This window comes from Lithobates pipiens, unplaced genomic scaffold (assembly GCF_037356315.1).
Source record: "Lithobates pipiens isolate NorthernLeopardFrog02 unplaced genomic scaffold, aLitPip1_a1.2 Scaffold_8, whole genome shotgun sequence".
In the NCBI taxonomy this organism is placed as follows: domain Eukaryota; kingdom Metazoa; phylum Chordata; class Amphibia; order Anura; family Ranidae; genus Lithobates; species Lithobates pipiens.
Window position 1 is genome coordinate 495,278,941 of NW_027507903.1, and position 20,246 is coordinate 495,299,186.

Genomic DNA, 20,246 nt, shown 5'->3' on the forward strand with positions numbered 1-20,246 from the left:
TGGGCAGCATTAGTAACAACACTTCACACTGAGATATCAGGACACAGCAAGAGACAAGGAAATTTAAACTGGGATAGTTGAAAAGTATGAGGCAGCTGCTTTGGGCCACAGAAAAATGGCAGGGCCCAGGGTAGCTGCCCCCTTTGCCCTGCCTTAAAAACGGCCCTGCTTACTGTTTCAACATCACTGTGTACCAGTGCACAAAGCAAGGGCCATAAAGACATGAATGAGTGAGTTTGGGGTGGAAGAACTTGACTGGCCTGCACCTGACCTGAGTCCTGATCTCGACCCGATAGAACACCTAGGGGATGAATTAAAGCACAGACTGCAAGCCAGGCCTTCTTGTCCACATCGGCGTCTGACCTCACAAATGCTTTTCTTGAAGAAAGGCCAAATATTCCCATAGACACACTCCTAAACCTTGTGGACAGCCTTCCCAGAAGAGTTTAAGCTGTTATAGCTGCAAAGGGTAGGCCAACTCAATATTGGACTCTAAGAATGGGATGCCATTAACCGCTTCCCAACCTCCTCATGCCGATATAGGTCGGCAGAAGGGCACGTACAGGCAGAATCACGTACCTGTACATTGCCGTTTAAGAGGCGGCGGGGGCGCGCGAGCACGCCAGCGGAAAGATCCGCGAGTTCGAGTCCGTCGAGGGGATACCCGTGATCGCCTCACGGAGAAGAACAACGGGGAGATGCTAAAGTAAACAAGCATTTCCCCGTTCTGCCTAGCAACAGTGTCACTGATCTCTGTTCCCTGTGATTGGAGCAGAGATCAGTGATGTGTAAAACACAGCCAAACCCCCCCCCACAGTTAGCAACACGCTCCTAGGACACACTTTCCCTGACCTGCAAAGGAAAAGGCATAATGAGCTAGTATGCACCGCATACTAGCTCATTATGAAATACTTACCTTAGAAAGAGGCCCCTACATGTGGCCCGATACACGCCGAGAGAGCCGACATGTTCCCTCAGCGTTTCTTCCGGGTATCACGGCTCCGGCGCTGTGAGTGGCCGGAGCCGCAATATCGTCACTCCCGCAAATGCGCACGGGAGATTTCTGTCCGGCAGGGTCCGGCGTCTGCCAGACTTTCAGCCGAGAATCCCCTGTGCACATGCGCCGCTGCAGTCAGCGGCGTATTGCGAGGGGAATATCTTCTAAACCGTACAGGTTTAGGAGATATTTTTCTTTACCTACAGGTAAGCCTTATTATAGGCTTTCCTGTAGGTTAAAGTCCAAAAATGTACTATACAACCACTTTAACCCCTTTACTGCCAGTGTAATTTACACAGGAATCGGTGCATTTGTATAGTACTGATTGCTGTATAAATGACAATGGTCCCAAAAATGTGTCAAAAATGTCCGATGTGTCTGCCATAATGTCACAGTCACGATAAAAATCGCTGATCGCTGCCATTTAAAAAAAAATATATATTAATAAAAATGTCATAAACTATCCCCTATTTTGTAAACGCTATAACTTTTGCGCAAACCAATCAATAATCGCTTATTTCAATTTTTTTTTTTAACCAAAAATATGTAGAAGAATACGTGTCGGCCTAAACTGAGGAAAAAAATATTTTTTTAAAATATATTTTGTGGGATATTTATTATAGCAAAAAGTAAAAAATATTGCATTTTTTTCAAAATTGTTGCTCTTTTTTTGTTTATAGTGCAAAAAATAAAAACCGTAGGGGTGATCAAATACCACCAAAAGAAAGCTCTATTTGTGGGAAAAAAAGGACGTCAATTTTGTTTGGGAGCCATGTCGCACGACTGCGCAATTGTCAGTTAAAGTGCCGAATCGCAAAAAGTGCTCTGGTCAGGAAGGGGGTAAATTCTTCTGGGGCTGAAGTGGTTAAAATTTGTGTTCGTGTAAAGCAGTGATTCTCGACCTAGGGGTCGAATGACGATTTGCCAGGGGTCACAAAATCCTGGGCTGTTCCTGAAGCCCGAACCACACTCCCAGCCTTTTCGTGGCCGCCCAGCTGGGCTGTTCCTGGAGACTGCTGCCACCCACTCACCCTCTTCGCAGCCACCCATTGATTTCACGGCATGGGTGGGGGGCAGAGACTAGAGGTCAGCTGACTGGTGAGGAATGTGAAGTGGGAGGGGCTGGAGGAGACCCCTATCCTGATTTCAGCACAGGTGTCACTGCTGCAAGACACCACAGTGCTGGAGACACAGTGAAGCTGGAGACATAGTGAGTAACACTACCTGTGATAAAAGTTGCCATTAAAAGTCCCCACTACAGTTCTCAGATCAAGAGCACTTACGTTGTCTGATCAGAATTCCCCCCAGCACTGCCACTCATCCCTTTCCCCCCCACTGAATAAAAATAGTGAATACATGGAAGGGAGAGCAAAAGAGGGGGAGGAACAAAGAAAACGGGACAGAAAGAATAAGAGAAAAAACAAGAAGGATGGCTAGAGAGAGGGATGGGGGGAAAAAAAACAAGAAATTAGGATAGAGAGATAAAAGGAAAAAGAACAAAGAGAAAGAGTGGTACATCCTAAAATGTACCATAAGAGGTTTTAATACTGTACGAGTGGAAGGCAAATGTTCGTGGGTTAGGGGCACAAATTAATTGTCTTGCCTTGGGTGCTGGCAACCCATGCTATGAAAATAATTTTACTGTTAGGGGTCCCCACAACTTGGGAAATTTTATCAAGGGGTCACAGCATTAGAAAGGTTGAGAACCACTGGTGTAAAGGCAGGCGTACCAATACTTTTGGTAATATAGTGTATGTCGACATGGAGGCCTGTAGTCTCCACCAGAAGTGTATGTGATAGGTTGACAATGAAGAAGCTCACTTTAGAGCCAGTTGTCACCCTTAAAAGATAAGTTCACCTTTAAAAAAAATAAAATAAAAATAAATTCACATTTTTCTTGCAGGTAAAAAAAATTGTATTTACGAATTTTTGTTTTTTGTTTTTAGAAGCCTGGAAAGCATTGCATCAGCAGATCACTGGTGCCATGCAGGGCTCCTGCAGACTGTCAGTATAAGCTGCCTGCATGTACATCGCATGGACAGGCTGTTTCACACTGACAGGCAGAATCAATGAAGTACTAGAGCGCTCAACAGTGAGTTCATTGAGAACTACAAACTGACAGCCGGAAAGGTACTTGTAGTTCATTCAGCCATGCACACCCCTTCTCTATTCAAAAAGTGACAGCTGGTACGGGGAACTTCTCCCTGTACTGCTGTCACACAGAGGGCTTGGATAGCCAAACCGCTGCAGGAGCAGGAACACGTTACTTGTTCCACCCATTTTTAAGGTGTTACATGTAACATGTTCCCGAAGGTGAACTTATCCTTTAACCACTTCCCAGCCGGCTCTTGTGCATATATATACGTTGGCAGGATGGCTCTCCTGCTCGAATTGGCATATATGTACAGCGGCTTTTTTAAGAGCCATAGCAGGTGCAAGCATTCGCTGCACGGCGGGGGACCCGAACGCTGCCGGCCAGGAACGGGGATTTGTGTGTGTGTGTAAACACACAAATCCCTGTTCTGGCAGGAGAGTAGAAAAAGATTGTCTGTTCTTACAAAGTAGGAACAACGATCTGGCTCCTCCTCTGGTCAGTCACATCCCCTCACAGTTAGAAACACACCTAGGGAATACACTTAACCCCTTGATTGCCCCCTAGTGTTAACCCCTTCTCTACCAGTGACATTTATACAATAATTCGTGGCTATTTTTAGCTCTGATTGCTGTATAAATGTCAATGGTCCCAAGAAAGTGTCAAAAGTATCTGATCTGTCCGCCGCAATTTCACAGTTCCAATAAAAAATGCTGATTGCCGCCATTACTAATAAAAAATAAAATAAATAAAAAGCCATAACTCTATCCTCTATTTTGTAGACACTATAACTTTTGCTCAAACCAATCAATATACACATTGCGTTTTTTTTACTAAAAACATGTATACATATTGGCTTAAACTGATGAAGATTTTTTTTGGGGGAATTTGGAATATTTATTATAGCAAACATTTTAAAATATTGTGTTTTTTTTTGTTTTCAATTGTTGCTATTTTTTTGTTTATAGTGCAAAATATAAAAACCTCTGAGGTGATCAAATACCACCAAAAGAAACCCCTATTTGTGGGAAAAAAAGGACGTAAATTTTGTTTGGGTGCCACGTCACATGACCGCGCAATTGTCAGTTAAAGCAACACAGTGCCGTATCGCAAAAAGTGCTCTGGTCAGGAAGGGGGTAAATCCTTCTGGGGCTGAAGCGGTTAAAGCAACGCAGTGCCATATCGCAAAAACTGGCCTGGTCAGGAAGAGGGGTAAACCTTCCAGAGCTGAAGTGGTTAAACTAGAAGTGCCTAAACAGGGACCTTCATGGAAAGATCTATGAAATCTATAGATTTTACACAGTAAACCAATAGCTTTTAAAATGACATTAACATGTTAAAGCTTGAATGAGATTTTAGTGATTGGATTTAGATCTACTTTAATATTTTGTAAGATTCCAGTGCACTTTGTCAATTGGCACGCTGGAATTGAATACTTACTTTAAGTGTGGGTGAGGAGATGGCTGAGACTTGACAGCTGCTCCCATCTGTGGCTGTTGGGGCTGTGGCTGCCCTTGAGTAGGGGGTCTGGACTGCTGTGGAGAGGTGGAAGCAGATTTGGGTGCCTGTCCTGGAGGGGTGCCACTGGCTGGTCTGGGAAGCTGAGGGGAATTTGGAGATCTTTGTAGCTGTGGGGAACTAGGCTGGGACGTTTGAGGTTGCTGTCCTTGTGGAGAAAGCCTTTGCTGAGGTGTGGCCCCCGTCCTGGGAGGTGCTGGCCCTTGTCCTGGCCGGGCTCCACCTTTCCAAAATAAATAACAGCACAAAGTTAAAGAGTAACTCCACTTTTGTTGAAACCACCCCGCCCCCCCTCAATATCTGGCTGATCTTTATACATTGCAAGGATTTTAACAAACGTTGCAGATTCCTACCTTTTTGTATTCTGAAGAAAACCCTGTGTGTTTGTCTATGTCCATGTGGAAAATTATGAATCTAGTGGGAGTGGTTACATAATTATCAATCAGCTGCTGCATCTGCAGGGCTCTAATGAGGAAAACCGCAGGGTTTGCATCCCTTTAGAGGTGATTTCCTATTGATAGTATCCCACCAAAAATGACATTTTTGTTGCAGGGGATGCCAAAAACTGACTTGTATCTTAGTGTAGACTTCTGGGAAAATCAATGAGCCAATCACACAAGCAGGAAACTATGTTTCTAGGGGATGTCCTGTACACATTCTGTGTACAGAACACCTCCAGGCAGACATAGTGCATTACATTTTACAGAAAATGGCAGCTGCTGCAGGTGCTTGATTCTGGATCTTGTGCTGAGTGGCCCGTCTGCTGCTTTCTGAACACAGGAGGTCAGATGCTTGGCACAGGTGCCATACAGAGAATACTTTCCATTTTCTGAATGAATGAAAAGCATTCCCTGATTGGACAAGGTGAAAGGAGGGGGGGGGGCACTGATGTCACACTCTCCACTTTGTCCAATCGAGGAAACCTTTGTATTCATCCAGAAGATGCAAAGCATTCTCTGAATGGCACCCGTGCGGAACGGCTGACCTCTTGTGTTCATAATGCAGTAGGGCAGCACAGGACCTGGAAGCAAGTGGAGATCATTGAAGCACAATGTCTACTACTCTACTTCATTGATTTTCAGCTTTCTGGGGCATTGTAAGTGTATGGTGTGAATACATAGATTGATCCAAGCTGGACCAATCATACTATGTGTCGCACTGACCCCTGAAGGAGCTGCTGGTTTTGTTTGGGCTTACCATTACCTCACCTGCTCACTTCTCCGTCTCAGGGGTCCCGTTGGAAAATAGCCCAAAGAATGTTAAATCTGACACTTATGCCGCGTACACGCGATTGAATTGTCCGGCCGGCTTGGTCCAGCAAACAATCCGCCGGACTTTATAACGAACGGACTTGGCCACACAGGGACACTCCAAAAGTCCGGCGATTTCTAACGCGATGATGTACAACACGTAGGACGGGACTAGAAAAAGGAAGTTCAATAGCCAGTAGCCAATAGCTTATTCTTGTACTTGCTTCAGAGCATGCATCATTCTTAGTCTGCCAGACTAGCACACTGACGAACGGATTGTCCGCTGAAAGCCAAGTCAAGCGGACAAATTTTGAGTCAAAACTACTTTCCAAGTCCGCCGGACTTACGATGAAAAAGTCCGCTGGAGCCCACACACGATTGAATTGTCCGGCGTACTGTGGTCCACAATTCGATCGTGTGTATGCGGCATTAGTCCTTTTTCACAGATTTATTTGGGATAAGCACAAAGTCCTTCAATAGAGGGTCAAAGGGTTAAGGGGAGTTCAGGCACCTAGTAATTGCGGGTTAGAGGTATTAGTCAGATCCAGAGGACAAACAGCTCCACAAACTGGATCCAGCAATCACTGGATAGGCCCCTCTCACTTGACCTTACAGCCGGTGGGATGTTCAAATAAAGTCTCTGCCACAGACTTGTATATTGAACTAAAATATTCTTGAGAGATTCTGAACAAATTTAAAGAACTGCCATACAGTACCAGTTTCCTTTCAGCCGACCTGTCGATTCTGTATGGGTGTTGATCTGGGTTGCGTCCTCCAACTGTGTTATCAAGATCCTCAAGAGATACCAGCCTTGCGCTCGGTCCTATACTAAAAAAGTCCTCCCCGGGTCCTCCTATTTTCTTGGCCTCTCCCCGCAGTGGAGACAGCACAGGGCCACCCCTGGATCAGTAGGCCCCAGGACTCCTGGGCCTACTCTCTCAGTTGCAAAGGATCATGTGACACACACCCCAGGCCAGGAGGGCCATGAGTTCGGGATGGTGAACCCCGAAAAAGAGACCCCACCAAATGGTGTCGGTATCTTATATACCCTCTCCCAGAATGCAGAGCAGAGAAACCACTCCCACTGAGCTATTTCCGAGCAAGAGGTGATATTAAATACATCCAGCTTGTTGCATTTCTACACCTCCCGGCGGTGACAGCGACACCCACGGTCAAGTGGAAACTAGTGCAACCCAGCTGAAATGATACAGAAACCAGACCTTTTTGGAATAATTAGCCCAAATACAGCTTCAGACAACTTAAATTTGAAAAACGATAGTGTCTGCTCATTAGGAGCAGGGCGCTACATATGTATAAAATATCCATATCTGATATTCATCTTTAAGTTAAGTGATGAATGAAGCAAAGTTTAAATCGGTGTTTATGGATTACTGTGCATTACCAGCAATATCCAGCAGATGTCAGCAGAGTCCCATTCCTTCTTCACTGCTTGTCAGGCAGGACCTACTGATGTCTAGAAAGAACATTACATTTTCATGTATCCCCCCATATAATTGTAGTATCAGTGCATTGCTTGCATTTAGAATTACCAATTAATTTAAATGCAATTTCAGAAAAACACAGTTATTGTTTAGGCAGGCCTCTAAATGTTTGTATGTGATGGCTTACATAGTTACATAGTAGGTAAGGTTGAATAAAGACAATGTCCTGTTCAATCTGTGTAGGTGTACGTGTGTCAGTGTCTATAATTATTTCCCATATCCCTGTATGTTGTGTTCTTTAACCACTTGCTTACTGGGCACTTAAACCCCCCTCCTGCCCAGACCAATTTTCAGCTTTCAGCGCTGATGCACTTTGAATGACAATTGCGCGGGCATACAACACTGTACCCAAATAAAATTTTTATCATTTTTTCCCCCACAAATAGAGCTTTCTTTTGGTGGTATTTAATTACAGCTCGGAGTTTTATTTTTTGCTAAACAAACAAAAAAAATGCAAAAAAAAATAAAAATCATGTTTAATAGTTTGTTATAAAATTTTGCAAATAGGTCATTTTTCTCCTTCATTGAAGTGCGCTGATGAGGCGGCACTGATAGGCTGCATTGGTGGGCACTGATAGGCTGCACTGGTGGGCACTGATAGGCATAGTTAAGGCGGCACTAATAGGCACAGATAAGGCGGCACTGATGGGCAAAGATGGGCACAGATAAGATGGCACGGATGGGTGGCACTAAGGGGCACTGATAGGTACCACTGATAGATGGGACTGATGGGCACTGATAGGTGGCACTGCTGGGCACTGATGGGCGGCACTGATGGGCACTGGTAGATGACACTGATGGGCACGGATATGTGGCACTGGGGTGCAGCACCTTTGTTGAGGCAGATTGTGGGCACTGCTGGGTGGCACTGTGGGCACCGCTGGGTGGCACTATGGGTACTGCTGGGTGGCACTGACGGGGGACACTTATTTTTTAATGAGGTGGCACTGGCAGGGGGCAGGTGGGCACTGGCAGGGCTGGCCGTGATCGGGACTGATGTTCCGATCACGGCCGCCGGTGATCGGCTCTTTTTTTCGGCTGTCAGCGCGAGGAGGAATAATAGCTGATTACCGGCTCCGTTGTATCACATGATCAGTTGTCATTGGCTGACAGCTGATCACGTGATAAGGGGTCAGGATCGACCCCTTGCACGGATCGGTGATCAGGCGAGTCTCATAGACTCGCCGATCACATAGGTCATTCGGCTATAGCGTGGGTCTCAAGTGGTTAAGATGCACATCCAAGAGTCTCTTAAAAATATCCATACTCCCCGCAGCCACCACCAATTGTGGAAGAGAGTTCCACATTCTTATTGTCCTGACAGTGAAAAAAAACCCTTGAGCAGTTTAAACCGTTTCTCCTCCAATCTCATTGTGTGATCCTGTGTCCTCTTACATTCCTTGAGACTGAATATTTTTTTTCCTATGCTGGAATCGCCATTGAGATATTTGTAAATCACTATCATATCTCCTCTCAATCGTCGTTTCTCCAGTGACAATAAATTTTGTGTTTGCAGCTGTTCCTTGTAATCGAGGTCCTCCAGTCCCCTTATTAGATTTGTTGCCCTTCTTTGGACTCTCTCCAGTTCCACCACCCTTCTGAGGACTGGTGACCAGAACTGGACAGAGTACTCCAGATGTGGCCCGAACCAATGTTTTATAAAGTGGAATGATTTTAGTTTTATCTCTGGAATTAATTCCCTTTTTTATGCATCCCAAATATACTGCTGGTTTTGGTAGCTGCAATTGACATTGCATTCTATTGCTCAGTCTGTCATCTACTAGGACCCCCAGATCTTTCTCCATCCTTGATTTGCCCAGTGGTGCTCCCCCTAGTGAGTAGTTTGCATTTATGTTTGCCTTCATTTACATTTTTCCACATTAAACCTCATTTACCATGTATTTGCCCACTCCATTATTTTATTCAGGTCTTCCTGTAAAATGTTTATATCCCGATGTGAAGTTATTGCCCTGCTTATTTTTGTGTCATCTGCAAAAACTGAGATTGAGCTATTTATCCCACCCCCTATATAATTTATGAATAAATGGAAAAGACTTGGCTCCAAGACAGAACCTTGGGGTAAACCACTTACTCGTTGAGTACACATTATTTATCACTACCGTTTGGACATGCCCCTGTAACCATTTTTTTTTTTTACCCAAGAACAAACCCTATGGTCCACGCCTGCAGACATCTGCTTGTAGATAAGCTGCTTACGAGGGACTGTATCGAATGCCTTTGCAAAATCCAGGTACACTAAATCCACAGGCCTTCCCATGTATGGCAGCTCACTTCCTCATAGAATGTTAACTGATTGGTTGGCAAGAACATCCTTTTGTAAACCCATGCGGATTACTACTAATGATATTTTTTACCTCAAATTTTTGGATATAGTCCCTTATCATCCCCTCCAATAATTTACCAAAGATTGATGTTGGGCTGACCGGCCTGTAGTTTCCAGGGATTTGTCTCTGTCCTTTTTTGTATATTGGTACCACATTGGCTTTTCTCCAACCAGCTGGTACCAATCTTTGTAAGTATGCTGTCTGCAAAGATTAGGAACAATGGTCTGGCTATAACCTGAGTTTTCTGAGGACTCTTGGGTCTAAGCCATCTGGTCCTGGTGATTTATTTGTATTAAGTTTATCTAGTCTTTCCTTGACTTCAGCCTCTGTTAGCCATGAGGGTATGCCCTGTGATGTGTCACTAACAGTACTGTTGCATTCATTTTACCCCTCCTTTTCCTGCGTAAAGACTGAGGAGAAGAAGGCATTTAGTACAGTTGCCTTCTCTGTGTCATCCGTAACCATCCTCCCTTCCTCGTCTTTTATGTGGGCAATGTGCTCTGATTTTGCCTTTTTTCTGAATCTAAAAAAATTCTCTGGATTTTTTTTCTCTTCCCCATATATGTTTCTTGTAGTCTTTTTTTTGGCCGCCCTGATTACGTTCTTACACTTCTTATTGCATTCCTTACCGTGTTTGGAATGCTGACGGTGAGGCTTTTTACATTTCGGTTTAGCCAGCCAGGTTTCACCTTCGCTCTTCTATATTTATTGCCCTTTGGAATGCACTGTGTGATACCTTTTGTTTAATATGCTCCTAAGGCATTCCCATTTTTTTCTGTATTCAATGTATCTAGGATTTGGTCCCAATTGATGTCATGTAGTAATGACCACAGTTCAGAAAAATTGGGTCGTTTGAAATATAGTGTTCTTGTGCTACCCTTGTGCCTCCTTTTTCTATGTTTTACATTAAATGTGATATCCTATGATCGCTAGATCCCAAGTTATCCCGTATTTCCACATCTGAGATCAGACTAGGATCTTTTGTAATTAATAAACCTAGCAGTGCATTCATTCTAGTTGGGGAATCCACCAATTGGGACATGAAGGTGTCCTGTAAGACATTCATGAAATGACGGGCTTTTAATGAGTGCGCTGTCCCCTCTGTCCAGTCAATATCGGGATAATTGAAGTCCCCCATTATGATGACATTTCTCTGCCTCGTTGCCATTTCTAACTGTGATAGTAGGTTCCGCTCCTCCTCCTTCAGGTTGTGTGGCCTATAATATACCCCCACTATTCATTTCCCATTTACTTCTTCTCTTTTAAGTTTTACCCATACTGATGCCAACCCCTCCTCGCCCCATTCACAATTTCGCTCCTCTCTACCACCCTTGTATCATTTTATACATATAGACACACCCTTCCCCCTCTTCTAACTTCCCTGTCCTTCTAATACAAGGAATACCCCAGTCATGTGAGCAAGTTTCAGTTATTTTTATAAAGTCTTATGCCCTGAACACACGACCGGCTTTCCAGAATGCCGTCTGAAAAACCTTCAGAGTTTATTCCGACGGAATTCTGCTGAAGCTGTCACACCAAATTCCGACCGTCAAGAATGCGGTGACATACAACAGGTACGATGGGACTAGAAAAAGGAAGGTCAATAGCCAGTAGCCAATAGCTTCCATCACATACTTGCTTCAGAGCATGCGTCGTTCTTGGTACGTCGGAACAGCACACAGATGAGCGGTTTTCCCAATTGGAATTGGTTCCGTCTGAAAAATATCGAACATATTCTCTTTCTAGGTCCGTCAGAATTTTTTCAAAATTCCAATGGGGCATACACAGGGTCGGAATATATACGATGAAAAGCTCCCGTCTGACTTTTTCTGTCAGAAATTCCGCTTGTGTGTACAGAGCATAAGTCCTCTTCATGTAAAAGCAGCTCCAGCTCCTCCATTTTGTTAGCTGGGCTTCTAGCATTTGTCAATACGCCTCTCAGTGTTGTATGAGTGCATATTAACTTCCCCTTAGTTGTACTCTGGCTTTGTTTTCGACTTGTCCTTGCATTCACCCCAGGATTGGAAGTTACAGCTGTACTATCACTACTGACTCCACTATTAACCTCTATCCTATGTTCACTGCTGGCTATTGCTTCCTCTGACCCCCCCCCCCCCACCCCCCAATACCTAGTTTAAAAGCCCCTTCAGCTTTGTGGCCATCTTTCTTTCCAATAGGGCTGTACCATCTCCATTAAGGTGCAGCCTGTCCTGAGAAGTCAGCCCAGTTCTCAAAAAAACCTGAACCCCTCTTTCCTACACCAGTTCCTCATCCAGTTGTTTAGTTCCTTAACCTTTTGCTACCTCTCTGGTGTGGCTTGAGGCACAGGGAGCATTTCAGAGAAAACTACCTTGGAGGTCCTTCTCCTCAATCTATTTCCCAAGTCCCTGAAATAATTTTTTTTAGGACTCTCCACCTTCCACTCACTTTGCCATTGGTGCCAACATGTACCATGACCACTGGGTCCTCTCCAGCCCCGCCCAGTAATCTGTCCACCCAATCTGCCCTGTGCCGAACCCGAGCGCCCAGTAAACAACATACTGTTCGGCTTTTTGGTGCAATTGCGTCTGTTTAACTTCTCGCTTCTCTAGACAATTGCAAAGCACATTAGTCTCAGTAGCTCTTTCCATGGTCAATATGTATCCCTGCTCATGCACAATGTCTGTTTTATGGGGGTGCTGCTGTCTAAAGGGTACTTGTGAAAAAAAATTATAAACCTAGGAGCAGTGTCTGACCACTCCTCTTGGTATATCATTGCTGGCCAGTTCTGAGTTAGAATCACCATTCTGTTATTAGTCGGCACAATGTTGTGAACGGGTTAGGGTCAAACACAAAATAAATTATGGTGTCTGGTACTGGACTGTGTACATAGGTTGAAAAAATACACAAGTCCATCTAGTTCAACCAATTAAACCAATTTTTTTCTCTTCTTCTGTCTGAGATGAAATCCCTGTCTCATTTTTTTTTTTCTGCTGCTTGTATCCTGTCTGAGTAATTTCACATCACTTCTTGTACAGGTGACCGTATGGTCACTGTGACAGAAAATATGGAAAATAATCAATAAGGAACAAAGCAAACAGAGAGCTAACTGATTCCAAAGTTCTGCAGCCCTGCTCCAAAGAGGGTCTATTTATTTTTAAAAAAATGCTGCCAATTGTGACAAGCATTTACCCATCCATGACCAATTCTGACTGTAATTTTCTTATACACAGTACAGTGATTTCCTATGATTGTTAGCTCTAGCTAGTGGCCACAATATATGATTTTTTCCCCCGAAATACCTCAATATGGCCACTAGATGGAGCTGATGATTATAGGAAATCATTGCATTAAAAGGAAAACATGGTTAGAAGTCATCATTGATTGGTGAAATGCATGTCACGTTCATCCTATTTGTTTTTTATAAATAGGCCTAAAAGTGTTTTTATTGGTGTGAAAAGGTTTTTCTTCACTTCCTGTCCTGACTCTGATGACATCTATTGGATGTAACTGGTAATGCACACTGATGTTATATTTGAGGGAATATCTGAATGGGTCACGGGAAAAAAAAATTATTCCCTCTTCTATTCAACAATAAAAATAAAATATTTGATAGAGACAGTTCTTCCTTCAGACCATTTATGGTTCCACAGCTGACACATAATTATCACCTTGTACATACTTCTATTCAAAAATCACACAGTGAGTGAACAGGAAGTTTTCAACAGATAAGAACAAACATTACAATTATCTTTTTCTATTTTTGTCTTTCTTACATGTCCATATTGCTTTTTATTCCTACATACTGTATGTTGCAGCCTTTACCTTGTGGCGGGGGCCGTGGCTGTGCTGATGCCGGAACTCCCGAAGCTCCCTGTGGACCCGGCTGTGGCTGCATTTGTGATTTGATGGCCTGTGGTTGCATTTGTTGGGGCTGAAAGGAAGGACACAAAACATTTCTTGTGATTAAATGCTGCTTTAAAAACACAGCAGCAAAAAATGACCATCAAGCATTGGCAGACTGAACTCTTCCAGAACGCTCAGGCTGGATACAAAAAAAGACAATTAAGAGCGTGGCAGTGTTAACTAAGTTTAATAGGTCCATTTTGATTGATTATTATTTTTTTACCAAAGTGAGAGTCACATGACTAGCCAACACATTTTTTTTTTTTTTTTTTTTCAAAAATTTTTATTGAGAAAAGAAAAGGGTGCATTACAAATGGGTGAACAGTACATATAAATTTTTTTCTCATTTTCGAAAATGTACAGGGTAGAAGATAGCAATAGATCAAGTAACAATTGGTGCCGGGGCACCGACCCATTAACCACATGCCAACACATTTTGAGGGGGGGATCACCAGTCCCCCTTCCTCAGGGTTTGTAGTTGCAGGTAGCACAATGGACTGGGATGACGTGAATAAAGTAATAATTTGTACGCAGTCAGACCTCTCTCGCTTTGGCAAATTAAAGTAGAAATATAGGCAAAGCTTTTTTTTTTTAACTCATTTTGGATAGAGTAATGCCCCGTACACATGATTGGAAATTCCGCCAGCAAAAGTCAGATGAGAGCTTTTGGTCAGAAATTCCAACCGTGTGTATGCTCCATTGGACTTTTGCTGGCGGAATTTCCGCCAACAAAAGATTGAGAGCAGGTTCTCTATTTTTCCGACAGAAAAAGTTCCAATTGGAAATTCTGATCGTCTGTAGCAATTCTGACGCGCGATATTCCTACACATGCTCAGAAACAATTTGACGCATGCTTGGAAGCATTGAACTTCATTTTCTCGGCTCATCGTAGTGTTGTACGTCACCGTGTTCTTGACAGTTGAAAGTTCAGAGAACTTTTGTGTGACCGTGTGTGTATGCAAGCCAAGCTTGAGCAGAATTCTGTTGGAAAAACCATCCAAGTTTTTTCAGACGGAAAATCGGCTTGTGTGTACGGGGCATGGTTGTAATCCCTGTCAGATTTTTTATTTTTTTTGCCATCTCTGTCACATTACAGGGATTTCCCTTCACTTCCTTGGAGACCCCCAGGTCACCAGAACTAGTGTCCCCATTGGAAGATTTCCCCTTTATTATTTTTCTGGGGACAACCCAAAAATGTGGGATTTTCTTGTACTTTCACTTTCAATGATAATGGTAAACAGGATAAATAGAGAGGGTGAATCTCCATAACAGGGGCACAGACAGCAGTAAAAACTGACAGGGTTCTAATTGGTCTCCACTCTATACAAAACAAAAAAAGTTTTGCCGTTAGTTACACTTTAAACTTGGTGCTCTCACTTCTTGGCTGTCTTTTTTGCATCACTATTACAGGGACCAATGTTTGGGCTCACATGTTTCACAGAGAGCTGTCCTAGTTTGTGTGGGGAGCCTGTCACCCTCTCCCAGATAGGGCAGGATGCCCTTCATTCTGCCATGCAACTAATTAAAAGACAAGTTGACCTCTTTATACTTATTGGTTTGGATACTTGTCTAATCATCAAACCATCATTTTCTTTAAAGGGGCAGCACCAAACCTCAAAATGTTAAAGCTCTGATCATTTTTTTTTTTCTTATGCTGTTCCCTCTTCTGTAGGGTTGCCACCTTTTCTTCAAGTCAAACCCGAACACTTTAGTGGCGCACAACATTTTTTTTATAGTATAAACTATACAAATATATTTTTAATCGTATGAAGTTAACAACAAGTGTCCCCCTTTACATCTGAATCCACAGAGTTCCCTTTTTACATCTGAACTCACAGAGTTCCCTTTCACTGTAAGGGGGGACTCTGCAGACTCTGATGTAAGGGAGAACTCTGACATAAGGGATGCTCTGGGAACCCTGATTTGAAGCGAAAAAAACAGTCTTTGATAAAGTGCTTAGTGCTCAAAAAGAAAAAAAGTGCTGTGGTGTTGAAAAACAATTGCAGTGTCTTGTGCCACATTTCCTTCTTGTGTCCCCACTCACCAAATAATGGACCCTCAGCTTTGCAGTCTGTGGGTCAAAACACGCTGTGATCTATTGATCTAGTGATGATGGGGTAGAATTGGGACTCCTTATAAAATTTCCCAACTTTAGAAAGGTCTTGGGGGTGACTGAATGGAATCCATCAGGCTCGAGAAAACGGAAAGAACTTGATGATGCCCCCTGAAGGAGGGGCAAAATGTGTTGACGCATTTCTGGTTTACCGAACCATTGATGTCACTCCCGCCCTCTGTGGAATGCATGCCGAGCAGCGGCGAACCCAGATGAGTACCGATGCCCGTTTTTATACTCGTAAGCAGCATCTAGACTGCGCAATTTATTATTTTAGCAGTACTTCATTATTAGTTGTTTTCGTTTTCTCGAGCCTGGTGGATTCCATTCAGTCACCCCCAATACCTTTCTAAAGTTGGAGAATTTTATGAGGAGTCCCAAGTCTATACCATCATCACTAGATCAATAGATCACAGCGTGTTTTTACCCGCAGACTGCAAAGCTGAGGGTCCATTATTTTTGGTGAGTGGGGACACAAGAGGGAAGTGTGGCACAAGACACTGCAATTATTTTTCTGCACCACAGCACTTTTTTCATCATGTGCACTAAGCACATTATCAGAGACTGTGTGTTTTTTTTTTTCCAAATGTTAATTTAATTAGATGATTCCATTCTCGTGGTAGGCATTGCATACACTATATTTTGAGCACTTTTGCACTATTGTTCACTGCCGTATGTATGTATGTATGTATGTGTGTGTGTATATGTGTATATATATATATATATATATATATATATATATATATATAATATAGATTTTGAGGTTTTAGCACCTTGTGGACTGCTGCTGCAGGTTTAATTTAGTGTACTTTATGGCCAGTCTGAGCCTGCCGGTGTACTATGCAGTATAGCTCAGTATGGCCTCTTGTCTACGAGTAATTGCTCCAGTATTACACAGGACGTGATCCAATAAAATGCAACAAAGCAAAATCTTTTCCAGCTTATTTCTGAAGTTTACCAGCTCTTTATCTTATAACTCATCCTGTTGCAGTTGCATCTTCCTCCTGTGGTACACATTCAGGTTTCAGCCAATCTTGCTCTGAAGCTTCCATATGTATGGCCTCATAGAGGACAGTCCACCCAAAATGAGGACCAGTTTAAAAAGTAGGTAATATCTGTTGCTACCTGTGTTTTGGTTGTTAGGATATTTTAGGTTATACTGAATGTTTGGACCTGGAGCATTTCTGTAAGCCCTTGTACACACGGTCGGACATTCTGCCAACCAAATCCGTTGGATTTTGTCCGAAGGATTGTGTCCGAAACTGTTGCATACACGCGGTCGGACCAAGTTGTAGGAAAATCCGATCATTCAGAACGTGATGACATTATTTCATTACGACGGGACTACGTTCAGGCTAGTAGCCAATAGCTTTGGTGTAGGAATTTGATCTGAGCATGCGTGGCACTTTGTCCAATCGGAATTCGTCGGAAAATATTTCCAACAAGTTGGAAAATTGGGTCCGACGGATATTCCGACAGAATCAGTCCGATGCATACCACACACAGTCGGATTATCCGACAACACGGTCCGATAGGACACATTCCGACGGATTCTCCGACCGTGTGTACAAGGGCTAAGAGTAAACTGAAGGTGTATTTAGGCTTTTTCTATAGCTATCTGAAGTCTGGGGATGTAAAATATTTCTGGGTTGCAGAGATGTACACTAGGTGTGTCTGATCTTTCTCTGTATATACCTGCTGTCTGGGCTGAGAAGATGTTGGCGATTTCATCTGGACATGCTCTGTCATCTTTGCAACAACAAGATCGGCCACCAGCTGGCGGTCTTCCTCCACGTGCTCTCCAATCAAAGGCATGGAGCTGTCCATCACCTGGTGAAAGAAACACATTACCATGGACTTTTAACCCAACATCTGTTGTAGAAAGTGAATGGCCAAACTGAAATGCATAGTACAAGCGAAAACAAAAATGAAAAGATGAAAAATACCGCTTTCTGAGCGATCATCTAAAAATCTGATTGTTAGTATACAGCTTTCAAGAGCCAATCACAACAGTTCATGCAAAAATATCCGAAGGGACAAACATTTTCTTGAATGATAACGAAACAAACTATTTTTGTGTAATTAGTATAGCATTTATACAAACAAAATCTTGTGAGCAAGACCACTCAAGCTCGGAAATGTCAGAATACATTACAATACAGTACATCACTTCCAAAGTTGTATCCTATTGTAAGAGAATTTTTGTAACGGGTGGCCATAGATGGATCTTTTTTTTTTTATTTTTTATCAGCATTCTTCTATCCACACAAGTGAGGTGGAGGGAAGAATCCTCCCTGCTTTGTTATTGTGTTCTGACAGTGGGGATTCTTTTTGACTCTGTTAAAATAGATTGATCAGTGCTACAGCTGATTGGCTGCAGGTGCTGATTGAATGAAAGTTTTCCAACACTTTGAAAGCAGTCGATAATTGGATCGACTTCTGTTGAGTGGGAATGGCCATAGATTGATCAAAATTAAGCTCGTTCTTGCTGAACTGGTCGATTTTCGATCCATCTATGGCCAGCTTAATACCTAGATTTTAGGAAGGTCCTACCTTTACCTGTCACTGAGGAGTCCATCATGACTTTTCCTTTTCACCAGCATACATGAACTGATGTGAAAGATTCAATGTTATGTGTACAGTGTTTCAGGAAAAAGATAATGCTATGTAAATTACATAGTTAGGATGAAAAAGGACACAAGTCCAACAGATAGGGGAAAAAAAACTCCATATACACCAGCCTTTCTCAACACAGAGGAACCCTTGAAAAAGTTCTCCATTCTCGGGGAATCCCTGCTAAAAATTTGAAATCTACAAGTTGTGATACATTAGTGTGATGGTCAGTGGGAAGAATGGTCCTTACACTTGTGGTCATTGGGAAGAATTACCTCCTTTACAGATAGCTAAAAAGATCAATGGTGTCGGTGGGAACTTATGCGAGAGGCAGAAATGGCCCAATGCTAAAGGAACCCCTAGCAACCTCTGGAGGAACCCTGGTTGAGAATCACTGATATACACAATCCTTTATGAAACAAAAGCTGTATCCCATGGACCGCACATTGAAGCAAACCCGCTGTGATGAAGTATGTGGCAGTTTTAGCCCAGGCTCCAGCCAGGTCATACCCCCAATGCATTTTGCTCTGCCCCTCGGAGCTTAATCATGATTTAACTCTGAGGGGCAGAGCGAAACACAGTAGAGCATGGCCTGCTGGGAGCCTGGGCTGAGATTGCCACATACTTCATCACAGCGGGTTGCTTGATGTGTGGCCCATGGGATACAACTTTTGTTCTACATTGACGTTTGGACCTGAGACAAGCTCCTTCCCCAGCTGGCACTCATAACAGTGGGCACAGGACTAGAAACCCTCATAGGCTAGGCGGCACACATAATTCTATACAGTTTTATTTCTCATCATCTAGAACTCTCCGCCATCAGACATGTCCTCTCTTAGAAATATAGCCATGACCGAAAATTACTGGAATTCCTTGTCATGGCCTTGGAGTTCATATTATTTCATAATGTTTTTTCTTTTGATGGTTCCCACTACCTCCAGGTGCAGGGGGTGGTGATGGGGACAGCTTGTGCCCCATCCTACGCCAACCTGTACCTGGGGGAGTGGGAACAGGCCTTTTTGGCTGATGCATCACTTACATCGTATACACACCATATTGGTTTCATTATATAGACAACATTCTGATGGTTTGGGAGGGTTCGCTGTCCGAACTAATGGAGTGTATTGTCATCATGAATGATAATAATTTAAATTTAAAAAATCACTGTATCATTCAGTGAAACTAACATCACTTTTTTGGATGTGACATTGGCTAAAAAAATGATGCCAGCATTTCCAATGACCTTTATCGCAAGCCTACGGCGGGTAATACAGTCCTCCACGCCTCTAGCTTTCACCCCCAACCACTTGTGCGTTCAATACCATTTAGCCAGTACCTTCGCTTGAAACACAATTGCTCCAGTCAGGAACGTTTCCTATGGGAGGCTAATGCTCTTAAATATAGACTTTTACAAAGGGGATATTCACGCACATGCTTGAAAAAGGCCTTTAAAAGGGCAAATAGCCGCCCCAGACATGAACTTCTTTTTGGTACTAAGACCAAACCGGTTGAGTCTCAAGCTACCAGACTCATTACTAAATATAATAATTAATACAATACAGTGTTGCAAATAATTAGTCAATTTTGGTATCTTTTACGGAATGATTCCTCATTATGTCCATATGTGACCGAAAGCCCGATTACTTATCACCGCGTGGCGTCACTCAAGGACCATCTTGTTCAAAGTGATTTTTTAGGTGTATTCCGTAAAGATCCATGAAAAAGGTTGGGTACCTTTTACCTGTGGCGGTTGCTCTATATGTCGGTATATGGACATCAGACGAGATGTTATACTTGCAAATGGTCGACCATATAACCTGCAACATTTTCTAACTGTAGAAATGGAGGGGGTGGTGTACCTCTTAACCTTCCAATGTCATCAGTTTTATGTTGGTAAAACCAAATTAAAGTTCTATATTAGAGCATCTAGA

The 20,246-nt window shown here is 43.0% G+C and overlaps 1 protein-coding gene across 2 annotated transcripts in view; it reads right to left on the reverse strand.

The window, feature by feature from the left end:
- The window catches only part of SYN3 (synapsin III), a 600,616-nt gene that overhangs the window by 6,077 nt on the left and 574,293 nt on the right, over positions 1 to 20,246 (reverse strand). Inside the window, exons 11-14 of one of the 2 annotated variants that reach the window (XM_077469162.1) lie at positions 17,398 to 17,532; positions 13,509 to 13,617; positions 7,260 to 7,331; positions 4,697 to 4,830 (exon numbers count right to left, since the gene is read on the reverse strand). In XM_077469162.1, the coding sequence (XP_077325288.1) occupies positions 7,279 to 7,331; positions 13,509 to 13,617; positions 17,398 to 17,532 (297 nt within the window). In that variant the 3' untranslated portion in view covers positions 4,697 to 4,830; positions 7,260 to 7,278. Of the gene's footprint in view, positions 1 to 4,529; positions 4,831 to 7,259; positions 7,332 to 13,508; positions 13,618 to 17,397; positions 17,533 to 20,246 lie in introns of those variants that run through there. The other variant, XM_077469161.1, reaches the window with a different exon arrangement.